This window comes from Strongylocentrotus purpuratus, unplaced genomic scaffold, assembly GCF_000002235.5.
Source record: "Strongylocentrotus purpuratus isolate Spur 01 unplaced genomic scaffold, Spur_5.0 spur5_scaffold_5, whole genome shotgun sequence".
Classification (NCBI taxonomy): Eukaryota; Metazoa; Echinodermata; class Echinoidea; order Camarodonta; family Strongylocentrotidae; genus Strongylocentrotus; species Strongylocentrotus purpuratus.
The window spans coordinates 28,892,461-28,914,472 of NW_022145611.1; the positions used below are offsets into that span (position 1 = coordinate 28,892,461).

Here is a 22,012-nt window from a genome sequence, read left to right on the forward strand (position 1 = left end):
AAAGACGTTTAGTTTAAAACGCAATACGTTCAAGCGATTTTTTCGTCGGTCGTAAAAATAAACGTGTTTGAAAACACAAACATGAAACGCTGAAAAAGATGCGTTTTGTATCATGATTCAAAAGAATCACGGTCGCTAAAATTCGATTGAACGGACGGAGTTCTCAATCATGATTGTATGACGAAGCCTCTTCCGGTTTGGGAAAAACCGCGCGCCCGCTTTGCATGCAATTTGCGTTCACTATACCATCGTGGCCTGTTCCGTTATGTTATTCCTTGTTTTTCCTTCTATCATTTTTTCTTTCTGTCTTTCCTTATGTTATTCTTTGTTTCTTCCTTCTATTCTTATGTTATTCTTTGTTTTTTTTCCTTCTATCACCTTTTCTTTGTTTTTATCATTCTATCATTTGCTCTTTCTGTCTTTCCTTATGTTATTCTTTGTTTCTTCCTTCTATTCTTATGTTATTCTTTGTTTTTTTCCTTCTATCACCTTTTCTTATGTTATTCTTTGTTTTCATCATTCTATCATTTGCTCTTTCTGTCTTTCCTTATGTTATTCTTTGTTTCTTCCTTCTATACTTATGTTATTCTTTGTTTTTTCCTTCTATCACCTTTTCTTATGTAATTCTTTGTTTTAAGCATTCTATCAATTTCTCTTTCTGTCTTTCTTTATGTTATTCTTTGTTTCTTCCTTTTATCATCTTCTCTTATGTTATTCTTTGTTTTTATAATTCTATCACTTTCTCTTATGTTATTCTTTGTTTTAATCATTCTGTTACTTTCTCTTTCTATCTTTCCTTATGTTATTCTTTGATTCTTCCTTCTTTTACCTTCTCTTATGTTATTCTTTGTTTTAATCATTCTATCACTTTCTCTTTCTGTTCTTCCTTATGTCATTCTTTGTTCCTTCCTTTTTTCACATTCTCTTTCTGTCTTTCCTTATGTTATTCTTTGTTTCTTCCTTCTATTTTTATGTTATTCTTTGTTTTTTCCTTCTATTACCTTCTCTTTTGTTATTCTTTGTTTCTTCCTTCTATTCTTATGTTATGCTTTGTTTTTTCCTTATATCACCTTTTATGTTATTCTTTGTTTTAAGCATTCTATCACTCTCTCTTTCTGTCTTTCTGTCTTTCCTTATGTTATTCTTCGATTCTTCCTTCTTTCACCTTCTCTTATGTTATTCTTTGTTTTAATCATTCTATCGACTTTATCTTTCTGTCTTTCCTTATGTTATTCTTTGTTTCTTCCTTCTATCACCTTCTCATTCTTTGTCTTATTATTGCGATCTATGCTCAAAACAGCAGTCGACAGTCGGCCGTAAACAATTCCAGAAAGCGCGCGCCGAAGTTCCTGGGCCATACTGCGCAGTGTGATGCGCAGTGGTTTGGCTCGCAATGAGCTAGAATCAGCGTTGATGAAAAATCGCTTGAACGCAAACCGCAGTGACCTTGCTTTTTGTAACGGCGTTTTGAATTTGATTCATGTTTGTGATTCTAGCTTCGAAAATTCGATTGAACGCACCCTTAAGCTACATGTACGTTGTAATGTGGTTTGTAGTTCTGAGTACGAAAATTCCCCCAGGGACTTCATTAATTCATGAATAAAATAAATTTTGCCAATATAAATAGCAGATGTGCCAAAACAAATGTTTGTTATTCATTATATTTGTTCATTCAGAGATGCATTTATCACTATCTTATCTCAAAACAACATCTGAATACTTGAATAGAAACCCTTCGTTCCAAATGATAACCTATTATGCAGGGCTCAACATCAACAAGGGCCCAGTACACATGGTCCCCCGAATTTTAACTCTGGACCCCCCAAAAATGAAACTGGAACAGGGGGGAGGGGGCATGCATTCACATTAATACATACTGGTACATATTTTTTTTTATCCAGACCCCTCGCTAAAAGAGTTAGTGTGAAGAGCTGTTCAATGTGCCTACTACGTACATGTACAGTAGGCCACAATAGAAAAGGACTAGAAATCAATCTGAATTCACATTCATGGTAATCTTGTATCAATTTTTAATTGTACAAATGTTTAATCTTCTTTAAACCACTATTCTTTTTATTCTACCTTATGGGAATTAAGAAGAAACATCAGAGAGATGTACAAAAACCTAATGAAAACTGCTCATTTTCATGATCTTTTGATTTTCCATTACTGGTATTTCTTGCTTGTGAAAAATACAAGTACTGCACCTATGGTTTGGGGATTCATTTATTACAAAGTGACGATTGATAAGTGTGATTGGAAATCTGCCAAAGAAAAAAGTTGTTTGAGAAAACAAATATCTGACAAAATTGGAAAAGGGACTTAAGAGAGATGAATTGGCCCAATGTGATTAAAATCCATCTTCTCATTGATTGTGAACAGAGTCATGTCTTTGTTGGATGGTCTCTTGACTATAAGATTGGATTTTCCACCAAGGATTTATATTGCAGCTATCACTGCGCCTAAAACCATAAATTGTATTCACGTTCTAAAAGCATCTATATTGTTACTTGTACATTTAGTTAACTTTCTAATGTTTCTTTTAGCACTGATAAATTATGTTTAAAAACATATACGATTACTATCTTACACTTACAGGTGTACAAACAAGTACTGAATGTTTTACAGAATATTCATGGGGTCACTATCTAAATTTCTATCAAAGAGCTTGGATAGGCAAAGGACAGGCAGGTTTCCTGAGTAGAGTAACATAATCTGATCAACTGGTGAAGACAAGTCTTGTGTTTTCTGATGCAGAGAAGAGATGGTGACTTTCTAAATGCATCATTGTATATAGAGTGTTCTCTAGGGGGTTGGGAAGCTAGCTGACGGAGTGATTGAAGGCAAGACTTAAGATAATTTCCTTTTAACAGAATCCTATTATCTTAGGATAAAGAAAAACCCACAAGACATGATTGTCCATAGCATTTGGATACAGCGTACATCATCTTTAACAGCCAGGGTGTACATGTAGATGTTTGTTTCACCATCTGATCTGTTTTTGTCAGCCTTGAAATGCTTTAATAATGTTTGTAACGATTGCTAATGTTGCTTTCACCCAACAAAACTGACTGTCAAAAACGGACCCGGCCAATATATGTGCATTTTTTCACCAAGCAAGAGAACAACGAAAAATGTACATTTTTGATTATTTTGTACAGATTCTGAATATTACAGGTCTAAACTTCTAAGGGAAGAATATTTGAATGAATTTTCTTTGTCACTGCATTATCTGATTAAGATAAAAGAATCAGGAATAGGAGACAATTCAAACACACTGTCACAATAGATGTCCAAGTCATAGCATATATGTTTTCAAATATTCCTAACCATAATTGAGAGATGTTGTTTTATCCAAAGTTCCTTCTGTGAAGTATGATCTGTCATTTAAGCAGATTTAACACAATCCCAGCGATTGATATTTTATTATAAATAATTCATATCTGTTCAATTAATTCCATGATTTAATCAACTGATCAGTATGCAGACATTGCAAGATGAAAAGTATGTTCTCGATGTATACCGTATATATGCATATACATGTAATATGTTTGATCATGTACTTGTGTATATCTATATGTCTGTAAATCAATGGCTGATTGATGAACATTACAAAAGTGCAATAAAGTCAGCAAGAGATACATTACTGTTCTATCTCCCCCAAATAGAATGACAAAATATATGCAATGCATGTACTTTGCACTCATTCATGTCAAAAAGCTGACCATAACCAATTCCTTGCTTGCAGTGTTCAACTGAACTAACAACAACAATTTGCTTCATATTATTTCGCATCAAAACATGTTTTCAATGTGATCACAAAGTGCATGAATGCACTTCTTATAGGATAGATTAAACGTACAGATACCTTTTAAAGACCCCATTTTTCATTTTAAAGAAAAACTGTCAAAAATAATTGAATGTCACTTACATGTATTGCTGATATTCTTTAGGAATTATTTCTATGACTTCATATAAGCATATCATTTAAATTTGTATTCTTGAACACAGAGTCACAAACCATAATAGAGAAGGAAATACATTCTGACATGAAATAAATGAGTTAAGCTTCAACTGAAAATTGAGTCAAATTTGAGACAAGCCTGTGTCAGTGTGAATGTTTGTTGTAGAACTTGACTCAACATGAGACCATTTCACATTTTTCACAAGTTAGTTTAACCATGGAAGTAGGTCCATGGTTTAACAAACTGTCTGTCACATATTAAAGTAGAGTAAAGGCATCTGTGGTATGGACATTCTCTATCTAGATTTTTTTCTTCTTCATTATCTTTTACTAAACTCAGAATGCTATTATAATATAACATACAGATTACCGGTATAAGATTATAGCAAACATGCTTGCAAATAGACTTTTTTTAACGTTTGGGAATCAATCATAAGCTGTGATCAAAGAGGGTTCATAAAGAATAGGTACATGCACATGGGTGAAAATATCAGATTATTGATTATTCACAGACATTCTTGAATATTGTACAAAGAATAATGTTTCAGATCAAGCCTTGTCAATCTAGCGACTAATTGTACTGAATGTAATTTTCTGAATGTATGCTTACCGGGTAAGTTGAAAGCAATGGGTTTTAAACATGAGTTCATTTCTAGTATTAATACAATGTACAAAAATATTTCCAGCTGTGTTACAAACAATGGCTATTCATCACAACCTTTTTGTTTATTAAGAGGTGTAAGATAGGGCTGCAATTCTTAATATTAGGCTGAAGCAATGTACTTTGGTCAGAGAAATTGAAATAAACGGAAGTGAAATCAGAGTTGGTATTACAAAGATGACACTCTTATTTATCTGTCTGCTGATCAATAAAATATGGGGAAATTCTTTGAGATCTTAGCCTTGTTTACAAACATTTTAGGGTTGAATATCAATATTGAAAAAAGCAACATTGTTTGTTTAAGACCTTATACTATAAGATTATGTATGGATATAAATATAAACTGGTTATCAGACTATATCTTGGAATTCATATATCATTAAACAAAGAAGAAAACTTTTATAACTTGAATTTTAATACAGACTAAGTTAAATGAAACAGGTACTGTACATGTAGATTACTAAGAGTTTGGAGTTGTCGCAACTTGTCTTCACTCGGCAAGATCACATTATGAAATCTTTAATACTACCCAAATTTGTATATTTCTTTAGAATTCTTCCAAAGCCACAACAAAAAATATTTCAAAATATTACAGCAGAAGCTACAGTATTTCACTTTTTATGGAATGGCAAACCCGATCGCATTAAACAGGGGACGATATACTGTATAATAATTATATCGACGGTGGATTGAGGACGATACATGTTAAAAGCTCCTGTAATTTTCTTAAACTTACAGGAGTAAAAATAGACACTGTAAATAGTAATTATTTGTGTTTGTTTTTAAGGTAATTTGCATATGAGTGACGTGACAGATGCCTCGCCCTGTTCATTTTGTGGGGCCGATTTATTTAAAGCCTGGACAGAGTGAATATGCTCTACAATCCAGTTAAATATAAAGACACATTATTGCAGCCATTGTGGAATAAATTATTGATTGAAATTTAGATGGTAAAGTAGTTTTCTATAAAAGTTAGTTGAACGCAGTTATTTTACATGTGAAGGATTTATTGACAGAAAATGGATGTTTCAAACCCTTTTGTGACCTCTAAAAAAAAAATGCTACAAGTGAGCTACTTTTTCTTGACTTTTTGCCATTGTCTTTGCTATCAATGGTAATTTACATGTAAAACAATCAATATTTGCTAAAGGAGTGATCTCCAAAGATGAAAAGCTAGAATCTTTTAAATCAAACAAAACAAAAACACAACTGAATTTTGCTATTCTGTACTTCTGCAGAAAGCTTGTGTTGATATAGTAGACACAAACCACTTATTGAAAAGAAAAAAGGAACTACACTTACCATTACAAAAACCCAATTCAATGGCAAAATGGGTTTGGAAAAACTTTAAGAACACACTGGATCCGAAAACTTGTACATTTCAATTTAAATTGCTACATCAAAGAATTGCAACAATTGCTTGCTTGTTTTAGCTTTTTGTGTTGGGTGTTTAAAAAAATAAAATTTGTATGTACGTATCTAAATGTGTTGATCTTAGCCGATCTTCGTAGAAAAAATAAATAAAAAAGAAACATCTTTTTTGTGTAAATTTCATTAGCAGCTGGAAATTGCCCGAAAATGGGATAGATTTCTGGATATAAGGCTGAACATAACCAAACAGATGTAAAAAAAAAAAAAAACAGCCATGAGCACGAAGTAAGCTGATCGTCACCATGTAAGGAAATATGAATGCCATATTATAAGACCATTTTAATTGCAAATTTAATACATTGGGGAAGCAAACAACATAGGAATTGAGAAAGGGGGCTCACTAATCTAATTACGATCCCTGTTTCATGCTGTAAGGCACGGATTAGGTATTAAAATAGAAAATAGCAATAAATTCTCTGATGTTGTTTTGGATCAATTTGAGAATTTGAGAAATTATAGGAAAACATGAGACTGTTGTCGAATTCCCTTTAAAAATGGCTGCCTCTTTCATGTATTAGAAATTTTTATTCTCTATCATCCCTTATTCAGGTGAATTTTTTGCCTCCATATTTTACAGGTCGATAAAATCCATTTCAAAGTTAAAGAGAAGGTTGAGTGCTGGAGAGAGGTGAAAAATAATTCTTTAAAATTACCATAAATGTGCCGGGTGCTGAATAGCATGCTACTACGACCTGCATCTACATGCACAGTAGCATCATGTGTTTATACAGTAGAGCACATCAAATTTGGCCTGGTAAAAATAACTCTCCACACTGCCTGTTGTTTTGAGATGGCAAGGGGCTAGCTCTGCGATGCAAATTATGTCTGATAATTAACCACTTGGGCCGCACATGAGGTTTAATTGACCTCGAAATTTGTCAACGGGTCTTTTTTATCTTGGTTTTCATGAACTAACTGCTCCTCTCCGCTGTCTGTAGCTCAGCCTTGAGACTGCTACACCATGCTTTGCAGGTTATTGGTATTCCTGCGGCAAAACCCATGTCATAATTATGTTGCAAATGACGAATAGATTTAATTAAATTTGCTACTCTGGGTGATCATATATCATACGCATGGTCCATCATTATTCAATTCTTCTCATTAATACATTATGAACTTTAACATGATCAGAGACATAAACATTAGAGTTAGTACCTGGTTTCTGATGAATTTAGTACACATGTTATCAAAACAGAATATTACTGCACCGAATATTACGGCTGAATAAAATGTATGAACTATGAACAATTTAATATTTTTGTAACATACATCAGGCAAAACGTGAACATTTGCAGGTACATCACAATTCATGTACATGCTATCTGTACAGATTTCTGTAAAGGCCTTTATTTTAATGCCCATTAAAGGAAAGCTCTGACAATTTTTTTAAATCACTAAAACAGAAGCATTTCAAAGATGTTTTTATAATTATTACATCAAGCAGAAAACTATACTTTAGAAGTTTAGAAAATATTGAAGTCTATTCCACAATCACGATGTGAGCTACAAGGGGTCCTTTGACTTAATAATGTGGTGGCCCTGTACTTTACAGGGTGCTTTATATGTCATTACAGTAGCACAAGTGTTAGATATTCCACTTCAACTTCATGATTATTATAAATAAGTGACACAGAGAGAGAGAGAGAGAGAGACAGTCAGTCAGATAGACAGACAAAGAGAGAAATAGCAGAGAAAGAGAGAGCAAGAGAAAGAAAAAGAAAAAAATAAGAGAAAGGGAAAGAGAAAGAGAAGGAGAAGGAGAAGGAGAAAGAGAAAGAAGGGAGAGAAGGTTTACCAATATTACATGTACATCCAACCAGATCACCCCTTTAAACATAATTCATATTCTCAGTTTCTGCTCAATATCTTCCGGGTGTTTGATGTTGTTCAGGGATCATGCTAATCTAATAAAATAATGATGTTATCCATCATGACAACATAGTCACATATTATGCATGTTGTGTGCCTGAATTTTCCCTTTTAAATTAGGTGGAGCTGCCATTAATTTTGCAAATACTTCATTTTAATGGACTTTGGACACACTGGGGTTAATTGTATTACTACATGTAGGCACATGAATATACATGAATCTCCTTTTATTACAAAAAGACAAAGAGAAAGCAACAGGTACAGATAAGAAAAATATTCAAAATTCTTTGACATACAGTGTAGGAAATTTCTCTCTTTTTTTTTAAGGACAAAAAATAACTCATAAAATAACTTAAATTTCGTCTATTTCTAAACTGTCCATGCAGGTCACTGGCAAAAATTAGTAAGGACAATCAAGCACTAAATTATGAAAAAAAATGAGAAAAGTAATCCTATTTTTTACTAAAATACTTTAAGCCTTGATCAAAACATTTAACCACTTATTGCTCAAAGGCAATATCATTTATGATTTATTGTACATCCAGTGAATATGTCAAATATTAATATCTTCACACACACAAGAAAACCCTACATATTCTTTGCTGCCAGGGAACAAAATGAATTCCAGATTTTACACATGAAAAGTCAATTATTCATAACAATGTAAAGGCATTTGGTAAACAACCACACATGAATTCCCTGTAAATCTTGGACAAGGAAAATAGAAATGTACTAGCAATTTACCTACAATGTAGTCCCACAAACTGCATTCTTTGAAAATAAGTTAATGGTGACATGCATATCACTTAGCCTAGTTTGCAAAATGAAAATGATGAAACAAGATTCAACGACATCAACGATAGAAGCTGTCTCTCTGTGATTGATCTGTTACTCTAATATAGATCACTTATCCACTCATGCCCTAAATAATATGAGAGAGTCCAAGCCCAAGCCCTAGCAAAACAAGACTGGAAAAGTAACACAGCGTGAGTGCACTTACCGGTATATTTATACCAGGACATGTAGAATAAGCTTCATGTATTCACTCCATCACATCAGAGTTTATCGTAACAGGTACATGGAATATAAACTCAACAATCTAAATCCACTGTTCTATCAATCAATCATTTGATTTATCAAATCATCCACCTATATATGACTTAAAGTTTACATCCATTATACATTACTCTTCCATGTATTTATTCTTAAATTAATCCATTAAAACATCCATGCAGTGATCCACCAATTCCTGTTGTCGTTATTATACCATTCATCAATCCATCTTTTCTGCGATTCATCCACCTAAAGGCACCTATCCATTGATCTATCAGACTATCTATCAAAACACATTCATTTTCACACATCTTCTTTTCCAAACTGAACTCTCCATCCATCCCCTGCATCCATCCATCTATCTATCGATCTAAATGTATCTTTCTAATCTGCTTCTTCGTCTCGCAAGCCATCTACAGCGTATCCATTCTTCTATCCATCCACCTTACTTGATCTTCCATCCATTCACATCCTACTCGATTCTCACCATCCACCACACACGTCACCGGCAACTAATTACATGAACCGTGACAAGAACCAGCGCTCAACTTCTCCAAACATCCCACTGAAAAGACTGGTAAATCAAAACTGGGCTAAAAATGCACCGTGGTACGATGCAGGTACATACCTCCAGACATCGCTGCTTTTTGAGAAGAGAGATGACTTGATTACTTCTGGAGCCATCCAGGCGTACGTCCCTGCAGCACTCATCCTGGTTGTCTTGTACATCTCACGGGCGAGACCAAAGTCGGTGATCTTCAGCTGGATGTTGTACATGTTACTATGCTCAACCTTCTGATCAAGGAGAACTGCAAGACAGAAAAGTAAAGGTATCGTCAACATCAAATACGAGCGAAATGACAGGGTAGCACCGTAATCATGAATTTAATGTTATAAATAAACAGATCTGTGTATTGCCTATTAAGATACCGGTAAACCTTGTATTTAGTTTGGTTAACATCAATACATGAGAAATCTGCTATAGTTACAATTTCATAATTTATCAAGAGTTATAACAAAATATATATATGACACAATTTCCAGTCATAGTCTAGTTTGTTTTTACATACAAGAGCAAACAGTACTCCAACTTAGAGGAATGCCAACAAGACTTTCTTAGATTTAGTCCTGGAATATTTACAAAGAATTCTGAAATAGATTATATATTTCTATAGTGAAACCTGTCTACAAATACCACTCAATGGACAAGGAAAGTGGTCTATAATATATATGCAGGTTCCTTTCACACACGTTTTGATGTTTTATCGTATTATCATTTTTGTATATTATCATTACCACATAAAACTGAACCCTTGGAGAGGCGGAGTATAGCATGTTTTCACTATTGTACAATACCAAACTAGGTAATCAGCCCAGGCCAGTTTACTTTTTGTCCAATTAATGTCAAACACATCCTACAGCAAAGTTGCAGAAAAACAAATCTTATCTTTCCAAATTCAAGGACCATTCACATGATATACAAATAAAACAATTACATAAAAATACATTTCAATCATATGACATAAAAATATTTAAAAACTTCACCTGTGGTCTAGAAATATTTTTCGAGAACAAATACATCCATTATTTGTATTCAGCATTTCAAAAAAATTCCATACATTTCTGTGAGGCCAATAAGTACACACAGAATGGCTCAAAACTAACTAGGTAAGCAAAAGATATCATTTATCACCGCACCTTGGACTTTACATTCGACTTCACCTGTGACCTTTGGATCTTTACATAAAATAAATTGAGTGGGCTTGGAAAGAGAATTGCGTACCGGTATATAGTTATAGCCATCCATATTCAATATCATATTGCTTCAATGCCTTCCTTTTTATTCTTCTCTCTTGTGCTCCTCGTTCTATCTCTCTTTCTCTCTCTCTCTCTCACTCTCTTTCTCTTTCTCTATCCCCTCCTCACAGAGACCAAACTTCAAAGGCAACGAGGGAATGGTATGTTTTGTATGTAATAATAAAGTGCAATCTAGTGGAAGAGTAGTTATTGCGCTGGGACAAAGGGCTGACATGATAGGTCATAGGAGGGACTGTGGTGTGTCTGTTGGGGAGGATATATAAGCGTAACATAAAGAAAGGGAAATTTTATAGCAGAATAAAACCACAGTATACATATAGTATCAAGAGGTTTCTATCCACAATAGAACAAAAATGTGCACTTCATAACAAGGTCTTTGTTCTGCATGTAATTAACTTTCAGCATTTTCCCCAACCTAAAAAAATTGAGCTAAAAACTTCACCAACATTTGATAATATTCTGTAAAGTCTGTATTTCATCTACATGTACATGTATCAAAAATAAATATTAGGGGACTTAAAATTCTACATTTACAGACATGAGCAATGCAATGATTACATCTAAATAAAACATTTTGGCAAAGTTAACAGTAAAACTTGTTAGATTTTGTTGATACAAATTGTAATATCCTGTCTAAAACTAAAATCAATACTACAGGCATCCCTTTTTTTTCCTTTTTTTTTTCCACTTGATATTGTAACTAATCCTCTAGCTATCCCCATTCTGCATCTAAATGCAGCCTTGCTCAACTGCACAACTCATTTGAAATTGAAGGTAACATGCATTAAGATCAGATGCAATATATTGTTTACTCTTTAAATTGCAGTAAGCATTCATATTTAGCTATTTGTAAATGTCATGAGAGTAATATAGACGAGGACATAGAAGACAGATGGAACGACTCGCCTCCTCTATGTGACACCATTGTGAAATGGAGAGAAAGAGAGAAAGAGAGAGATAGAGAAAGACAGAGAGAGAGAGAGAGAGAGAGAGAGAGGGAGAGTGAATGAGGAAATGTAGCAGAAAAAAAATTAATGAAAAATTAATAAAAAATGAAAATGATAACACATTGTGAGAGCTAGGGTAAAAAAATAGATATGAAGAGAAGGTAAGATACAATGTACCTGTTCATAAAGAGAGGGATGTATCTAGACCAAGCAATGTATCAAGATAGAACTATATGAAGAACATAGAGAAATTCAGAGACAGATAGATGTTGATAAAAAAATTGAGAGAGTAAGAAAGAGGATAGCAGGGAGAACTAAAGAGTGAGGAATACATCGAGAAAGCAATTTACAGAAAGAGATAAAGCTATGGTGTACATTTTAAGGAAGATCAAAACAGTGAGAAATAAGAGAGAGAGAGAGAGAGAGAGAGAGAGAGAGAAAGAGAGAGAGAGAGAGAGAAAGAGAGAGAGAGAGAAAGAGAGAGAGGAGTGGGAGTAATATTGCTGAGATTCAGTGCAAATCAAGTTCAATTCCAGCTCTGTGGTTTTTGACAAAAGTAGGCGTTCTTGCCTGATCAGTTCAGGACAGTGCTGCCAAGCGATGCATGAGAGACTGAGCAGTCTATAAACAACCAAGCTCATTTTACCTACAAAATCTACCTGCTCTGGTATGGGTGGGAAAAAAACGGAAATTAGACACAGTTCATACCACTGTGCTTCTTCCTTTATATCTGAATGCACCCTAGAGAATAAAGCATGAGATACACTGGCTTCTTTCATAACATGACTTTCAAACTGAAAAGATACATGACATTTGACTTGGTGAATGGATTCACTATTTGACGAGCGTAAATTAAATGGACAGTATACAAATATACATGTATACTGCCTTGAGAGGTGATTGTAATATCACTCTTTGTCGAGGTACAGTACTATTGCAGTGACAACCCTATAGTTTTTATAAAATGCTATTTTCACGAATGGTTGTTTATGCAATAATTAATGCAAACTGCATGTACTTAATACGTAAAATGCATGCTTGCACAGGCATTGCCAGCTTATTTTCAAGTTTGTGACCATACAGAAATTTAAAATCCTCAAAAATAAAATACTCAAGAAAATATTAGTTTATCAACAAGTTGTTTTTATAATCCTCACTTTTGACTAATCTTAGTTTTACTGTAGTTTTGGAAAGTAAGAAATAAACAATCACAAAAAAAAAGATAATTACTTAATCATCGGCCTAATTGAGCAAAAAATGACGTCACAAAATTACACAATTTTCAGCCAGCAAGCAATAACAGAAACAAGTCTCTGCCATTGTCATGTGGGGGCGTTAAGTATGAAAAGAAGTAACAAAAAGGTTGCTCTTCAGGTGGAAAAAAATGTATTTGATCATGTGAAGCATTCTTGAACTATTGTAAAGATAATTAGATATTTGTTCGCTACCTAAACTGGTTGGGTCCTGTATAACATACAGGAATTAGAAAATACAGTACGGTATATTCAAAATGTTGAGTTTTTTTTTAAATTGCATGTCTGGCAAGACTGGCTAGGATGAAAAAGGGTAGAACCCCATACATGTACATGCATGGATGTAGTATACACTGTAATAACCATAATGCTTACAATCTATAAGGGGGAGAGTCACAAAAAGGGTGTTTTTGTTTTTTCTTCAATATCTGCCAATCACAAACAAAGTTAAAAGAATACATATAGATAGGACAACTATGAGAAATGAATATTTCAAAATGTACAAATCCATACAACTGCATGTTTTCAACATATTCATGTGTGCTGTAAGTACTGAAATACAAATATTGACATTCCTAGGACGTCACTTGAATAAGGCAAGCCTTGACTGCAAACCTTCATCACGAGGAAGAAAAAAAATCAATCACAAATATGGATTATGATCTCTATTCCATAGCTCCCTCAACGAATTTTCCTCCCCCACGCCTCTCCCACTTTCCTCAATTTTCTGATTTGCCTAAGCTCACTGGCGTGTGTAATTAACTACACCTCGCAGTGACTTTACCAGCACCAATGTTAGATGCATGAAGGCATTGGTCCCCGGCTACCACACCACCTTGCATTGCGATGGATATTGCATTGAACTTGAAAATAGGTCACAGTGCAAAACATTCGGCACGTGATAGACAGAGAGAGAGAGAGAGAGAGAGAGAGAGATAGGCAAACATTGTATGCTACATCTTCCCTATGGCAGTACATGCTTGCATGCATGTTCACCTGCCACAACCCTACCTATACACTACATTCTTGCATGCCAGTCTCGATTTGATAGTCTTGCATTCAAGCACAGTAAATCTACACATCCAAGTAGTATTGGACATGAAAAAAACAGGAAGTATAATTTCCATGTACCGGTATGGTGCGATCTTTATTCAATTGACTCAAATGTGTAGACTTGGCAAGTAAGCACTGATCAACACAGGCAATAAAGATTAACAGCGTTTTAGAAATCATTTTGCAGGAGATGCACCAATAATTCCCTTTTAACTGTGTCCATAGCAAAAATATTTTTTCTACACATCCTCCATGACTGGAATTGTATCAAAAAGACCCGGTACTATTACTGACCACAATATTCTTATTTTTTAAACCTTTCAGGTAGGAGGGAAAATCAAATCAAGTCCTAAAACTCGACGAGCAGAAGACCAACCTTTATATTAAAAGCGTGTGCCCTCTGCCGTCCCCCCCCCCCCCCCCCCTCCAAAAAATGCACACAAAAAAAAGTTGTTGTTTTTTTTTACATAGGAGCACCTATTAAAAAGAGAGGCTTTGTTTTTTGCAAATGCAATAAATACTGCAGTATGATCTGACTTCCTTCAAGCAATTGCACTGTCTATGAATCCTATTTTTGCAGGTTAAAATGCATGGACACTTTGAACAAAACAGACACTATCATGTTATGAACCGCTACAGGATTAGGTAACACCACACCATAATGGTATCGATCATGTATAGCAATCCACAGTACAGTGACAGTGAGAAGGGAATCTGGGCCATCCCCCTGGAGAATGTGAGCTCACAGGAGCGTGCGCATCCCCCCTGCATCCCCATCCACCTTGCAAAGGGTAACCACAGACTGACGCCACTTCATCCATAGAGACACTCGACCATCGCTCAGCCTTATTCTTACGGAGATCAGACCCTACCTAACACAGGTCTGACAGGATCATTTGCATGGATGCTCAATCATCTTGATCCAGCCAGGCTTATACTCCATTCTGCTTTAGGTTAGGCCACTTGTCTACAATACTGTACAGGTGTCTTCCCTGACCCTAAGTAGGTTCATACGCTGGTTTGGGGCCTCTTCGTTAAAATCTGTATACAGTGTACACCTGTACACCCCCTGAAGTTTAGTTACCTCAAGCTCTTAAAAATGTGATTCTAGGTTGCTGAAGGTGAAGCTTTATTTGATATCTTGAGTTAGGTTTAATTATGAAGATGCCCTTCAGTGTTTTAGAAGAGACTAATAAATTCTGTTGTGCAATATGAACTTTTCTTCCAAAGAGACACTCAACCATCTTTCAGCCTCATTCCCTACAAGATCAGACCATCAGACTCAGATTGAACCAGTTCATTCCACAGACACAAAAATCTCTTATACCTAGATCTTTTTCTGAACAAAAATATGGTCTCAACAGTGATATGCCTTACAAGAATGACTGTTTTTCATCTTAATGTACCAGTTCTAACAGCTCATGCACAGCTATCGCACTGTGGTAGTTGTGCATATATATATAGAAAACTACCACCATGGTCTCTTGTTTTCATTAACTATGATCAATCATGTTTTAGGTTTCTTCCAAGCCATGGTGTGACCAGTGATCTGAGTTTCATCCATAGAGACACTCCCTGATCTCTGGGCCTCATTTCCAGGCAATAAGACCCCAGTTTGGCCAGTTTATACATGCATCTACAGATATACATATATACAAGTCTGTCTCTGCACTTTCTGTCATCTGCTTACAGCCAGAAAGTTCTTTACTCCTATCCTCTTGTAATGTACAGAATGAATGCTCTTCTGGTTCTAAACATACAATGTGTATTCTGTCAGATCAGTTTACAACATGTAAGTCTGGTCCGGTACAGCCAGTCATAAGCCTTGTATGTAATAGAGCTTATACCTGAAATCCGCTATTTGTAATGTTTACATCTAGAGTTCCATGTATTGTATTCTTCATATACAAGCAGGCTGGCTACTTCTTTATTTTATTTGTTCATTTTATCTACAGTAGTACTCTACTACCTCCAGGGTGCAATCATCATAAGCAAATGATAATCCTGCACGACAGTAAATTTGCAAATATTGCTTTGCAAAATGACATGAAAGCTCTTCATTTGAAAAAGTTTTTTTTTACAAACATATAGGAACAAGAAAATTCCAAACTTCATCTTGTCTCCAATACAAATCAGATTCCCTAAATGGTGAAGACTAGTGTCATCGAGACTACACGTGGCACACCCGGTTGTTTTCCGTCGTCAGTAGTTGCCGAAAAAGATCTGGAGGCCGGGGCCCTGCCTGACGTGAAGCCTGATAAGCTTGAGCATCCCCAGGGCCTGTAACGGATACGCAGGACGGAGGGGGAAATGGGATGTACAAACAGACTAGAGGACGATTGTGCTGGAGTGTGCACATCCAAGCGGGGCAATCACAGATTCAGAGGCCTTAATCAATCACATATTGATGATTTGACGAGGGGCTTTGATTACTCCAGGTGTGGGAGCAAAGAAATCATTAGCGCCCTCGCCTGCCAGTTTCAAAAAATCATCTTTGACAGAAATGTCATTCAATTACTTCCCTTCAAAGTTCATGTTCTATGATCATAACCTTGGCTTCTAGCCTTCTATACACCTGTACGCATTCAACCTATAAAATGATAAGCCGAAAGATTGTTTTTAACACTTTTTGAATCTTATTCAATATCACCTTGATATTTGATGTAATGTACATATTCCTTTGATGTAGAAACCTTCCATGTACATGAAGTATATCGTTTTAATACTTTATACATTGTAATCTACCCTGGAGGTGTCATCCTTTACATGTATGATTAAAAAATATTGGAACCAGAAGGGTGTTACGTGTAACTCATATTATTTTACTAACAGTTAACACCCTTCTGGCTCCAAACAGACAAATATAATAATAAGCTCCCACACCCAGAATGATTTTTTGTTTAACTACATCATTTTTGAAGAAATTAATAAATCAGGATATCTCCATTTCCTTAATTGTTCTTGCATGCCTGATAAATGAGTCATTAATGATGAAATAACAAGTCTGGTACATGTCTCTCTGTTAATATCTAAATATATTGTAAGTTGAATTGTCTTCCATGATAGGAATATTTCTACACACAGTAATGAGATTTAAATATTGATAGACAAAGGAGCTATCGATCACATCACAGTATCTATTTCTTCTAAAAAAATCAATTAAATGTGAAGGATATGACCAGTACAAGCATAATATGTACCTTTTGAAAAGTTTGAAAGTCAAACTTTCGGAACATGTTTGATTTATTAGATGTGGATTGTTAAGAACGATCATATTCTGGACAAGTATAGTGATCAACACACGTTTAAAAGTGCAAATTCATTATCTCCTACAGTTGTACATGAATATTCTATATTCACATATAATGTACATGTATGTACAGAAACAGCACTTTGCCGGTTTCATTTCAGAACCCAATAATTTGTCTACTTCTTTTTTTCAGTCCGACACATACTGTAAGCTGCATTTACATTGATTTTCTCACATTGCAGTGTTTCATCATAAGTTGCTAAGCAACTACCAGCGAACGCGACAAGCAAATAAAATCGTAAAATCCACCTTTGGAGTGTGTTTTTTTTTAATCGCCCACAGAAATTTCACAGATTTTTGCAATATAAATGCCCACTCTCAAAACATTGGTGAATGATACTGTTTTTTGGTCACATGATTCTCCTCGCTTAAGTGCTATCGCATCAGAGTAGCTTAGTTAAGTATTTGTGGCTATACCTGTATCTATCAGATCAACATGACAATTATTACATTTTATAGAGGAAAGCACAAATACTGTACATGTTGATGCCCCAACCCTTGTGGCTGACATGATTCTAAAGTTACGTAACATTCAGTGATACTTTAAAGGATTTGTTTTTCAATTAAACCTACGCATATACAGGTATGGATTTCCCATTTACCAAACAGAGACATAGATGAATTGAAGATCTTTATTGATTCGTTTCACAAAATAACAGGTTCACAAAAATACATGGGCCCGTAGTATACAATTATCACAACATCAGTGCTAATGAAAAATGAAGTAGTCTTTATGTACAGGTACATGTAGCTCACATGTGTAGTCTACAGTCTACACTCAAAAAAGCAAAACAAAATGTGGTTAAAAAATGTACACACGTACTGTACAAGTGTATATTTTGTATTATTCAGAAGAAGAGACTGGACATACATGTACAGTTCAGCAGAAATTGGGTATGAGTAATAATTCAGTTTAACTTTACTATTAACTTTCATGTACATACATGTTTGTGAATTAGATTTCAGATTTGCAATACCGTAGTTTTATGTCATATTGAATAAAACTGATACAACAATTAATATTTGTAATTCAAAAATTTCCTTGCCACAATAACAGCTGCTTTTTACAATTAACAAACACAGTCGTTGTTTACAATTCACAAAAGTTTATGATTTTAGAGTATAGTCTACATCACACCTACAACTGTATTTCTCTACAATAACTCACTCAAGAGAGGCTGGAGCCATCTAGACTACAGTGTAGCAAGCATGCACTCAATTATTTCATATCTCATCACACCGGTCAATGCACCATGGCCGCAGGTATCATTTACCATGAATACAAATCATAAAGAACTAGATAATCCATGAACTGACTGACCGACCTGCCTACTGATGGGCTAAAAATAAAGAAAGCCAATAATTGATATGTGACTGAGAGCAGCAGGATTCGGAACACTGCAGGCAGATATATAGTAGATCAAAACTGAGTTATCTGGTGAGTGCCCTGGAAAAAATCTTTAGGAATGAACCCCCTCCTCCATTATGAAGAATATGTTGACGGTAGACACAGGTTTAGAAAAAGACTCCTACTGTATTCCGTTCATCAACACAAAATATCGTGTTTCAGACCATCATTTTTCACATAAAATATCACTGCCTTCTTTCCTCTTTTGCCCACATTGAATGTTGAATAATTAATAATGCCGGTTGTTATTTTCTCAGATTCTCTGCAGATGTGAAATAAGTGAGACATACTGGCAGTCATAAAACAAGAGAGAGAGAGAGAGAGAGAGAGAGAGAGAGAGTGGAGAGGAAGACTGAGAGGTTATTGAACTTCATACTGTTCAGATGCAGTATAAAAAATGTAATAATAAAATTGTACTCTTCGTTATATATAACTACATGTACATGTACATACGATTGGTCACACAACAAATATTCATGACATTGCTACAAAATACACATACACTACATGAACATGTATGAGGTGAAGTTATCAAAATGAAATGTTCTGTTTGTTTTTAACACGACATATTCACTAGAGAAATGCCCCCCCCCCCCCAAAAAAAAAGGGGGGGATCTATTCTGCAAACAAAAATGTAACTTAAAGTACATGTACATGTATGCTCCAGGTGATGTACATTAATGTACATGTACACAACAATATATTTGCTGAAATAAGATTAAATGTACAACCTGTAGGGCCTAGATATCTACAGTACATGCCCATACAATTATTATTGCATAGAAACAGTACACATGTACTTTGTTCATCATGCAGTCTCATTTGGTTTAACATACATGTACAAAGTATGTAAATCTCTACAGCCACAATGTACATGTACTTACAATGTATATTACACATTAAGCTTAAGTTCACTGTATCTGAATCACAAACAAAAAACCTTCCGCAATGTGCATGAACATAATTGTACAATTGAGGTTAAAACGACATCGGCCAGTGCCATTCAGTGATGGTGTGCTTCAATGTGAACTCCCCCGACAGGGTGCTAGTGACCTTTGGAACACTTGGTAAAATGGCTGGCGGGCAATGTGAAAGGATTATAATGTGCTGTGCACAAGCAGTATTCACTAGCAGATTATACTTGTGAGAGGAGAATCTAATAATATATAGGAGTCTGATCACTAACAAGCACATACATGTTCATGTATATGCCCATGTAAATACTGGTACACTACCCCAAATACATAAGTTGTCTATAGACTGAAGTGCATACCGGTACATACATGTAGATTCAATGCATGCATCACATTTTACTAGTATGGTCCTTATATATCTCTTTCCCTGGATCATAACAAATGCAATCACCCTTTCCTTTCAGACCTACTGTACAGTACAAGTACATATCATATAATTAAAAACGCTTCTCTTTTTTTTCTTCCTCATATAAAAAAACATCAAGCACAACATACCGGTATATCATTGTTTTTAGTGTGCTTTGTAAAGATAATATTAAAGATATATATGTAATATGATCACATTAAAATGGAAATGCACATGTAGGCTGCATGTTTATTTACAGGTACACTGTACATGTACCTTGAAGTCTAAAATGTCTTTTATACAGTATTTTGTATCGGAGAAAAATAGAGAAAACTTGAACTTGATGAACTTTTAACTCCTACACAATAGAAAATTCAGGTAATATACATGTATAACAATTATTCTCTTTTCCTCTTAACTTTGCAATATTTTAGACACATTTTGAGCCATTATATTCCTTCTCTCTTTTTTTTTTTTTTTTGGGGGGGGGGGGGGGTGGGAGGGGGCAAGGATAACGAACTTGGGTACTACAGGTAGCATTACCGGTACATACAATGTACAGCAACTCCATGGAATAATGAATAGACTTTTACATGATTTCAAGTTTATTTGTTTGTTTTTTTAAATAGAAAATCACATGATTCAGGTTTCAGAGATTGGAGAATCTTTTCTGGTAAAATTGCATAATCAAGATATTTGATTTCATTCTAAATACACTCTATTATCTCCACTGCATTACACATTTGTATTGCAACATTCTCACAGCTTTTTGTCAAATGGGTAAAGGGAGCCCCTTCCTCAGTTAATACACCCCTGGAATTTCTTATCAAAGGACGATATATTATAAAGAGATGAGTCATCTCTACACTGGGGTCCACACCCTTCTGCTCATCTGAGAGCATTAATCTACATCCATCGGCTCTTCCCTAGCTCTTCTCCATCACAGAAAGCTCTTCCCTTGTTTACATCATCATTGAATCTCAGTCAACATTGTCATGCCTCCTTGACATCATGACACAGAGAGAGATTTTAAAGCAAAGACTCATTTGTGATCAATGCATGGGTTTCCCATTTTTATAGCTTGACATCACTGAAAATATATCTAATTGATGAATTACTGGAATACAGGACCACTATAGAATATAGATCACATACATGGAGATACATTAAAAAACAAGTGTAATCAATATCAAACATAAATAGTACTTATCATTGCATTTTAGGTATGTGCCCCCTGTACTGCTCCCCCCTACAGACCTATACAACAAAATTGATTCAATACCCCTCTCCCCCCCCCCCCCCCCAAAAAAAAAAAAAAAAAAAAATCAAAAAAAAAAAAAAAAAAAAAAAAAATCCAAAAAATCAAAAAAATCAAAAAAAATCAAAAAAATCCAAAAAAAAAAATCCAAAAAAAATCACACAAAAATCACACAAAAATAAATAAATAAAATAATAAAAATAAAAATAAAAAAGGAACAGTGATACGATATAACTCATAAAACAATACATTTAGAATCTTCCCATTTTATGAATACATACAGGAAAATTAAATATAAATGTGAGGTAAACTTGATGTCTTATCTTGCACACGACTTTATGGAATGTACTGTATAGGTCTATAAACATGGAGATATCATTGTATCATACTATCCCAGTCTGTACTATAATCCATGTAATTCATCCTACCTAAACTCTAACCCATGGTATCCTACACAGGTATAATGGCCTCAAATTGAATTTTCATCCAATAATGGCTCTAATAAATTTGCAAGATCCTTTCATGGGACCCGCAAAAATTTCCCCCAGGGCCACAGAATGCGTAAATTTGAGCCGTACATCTCTGTTCAGAAACAAAATATTATGGAGTAGTTAGCCTTATTGTCTATTTTTATGCTCTGCATGACAAAATGATGTTACAAATTAGG

General features: G+C 34.8%; 1 protein-coding gene across 2 annotated transcripts in view; it reads right to left on the bottom strand.

Moving 5' to 3' along the window:
- The window catches only part of LOC582769 (mitogen-activated protein kinase kinase kinase 11), a 65,368-nt gene that overhangs the window by 35,304 nt on the left and 8,052 nt on the right, over positions 1 to 22,012 (bottom strand). For both annotated transcript variants that reach the window (XM_782710.5, XM_011677817.2), the window contains exon 2: positions 9,607 to 9,787. In XM_782710.5, coding sequence (XP_787803.3) covers positions 9,607 to 9,787 — 181 coding nt within the window. The remainder of the gene's footprint in view (positions 1 to 9,606; positions 9,788 to 22,012) is intronic.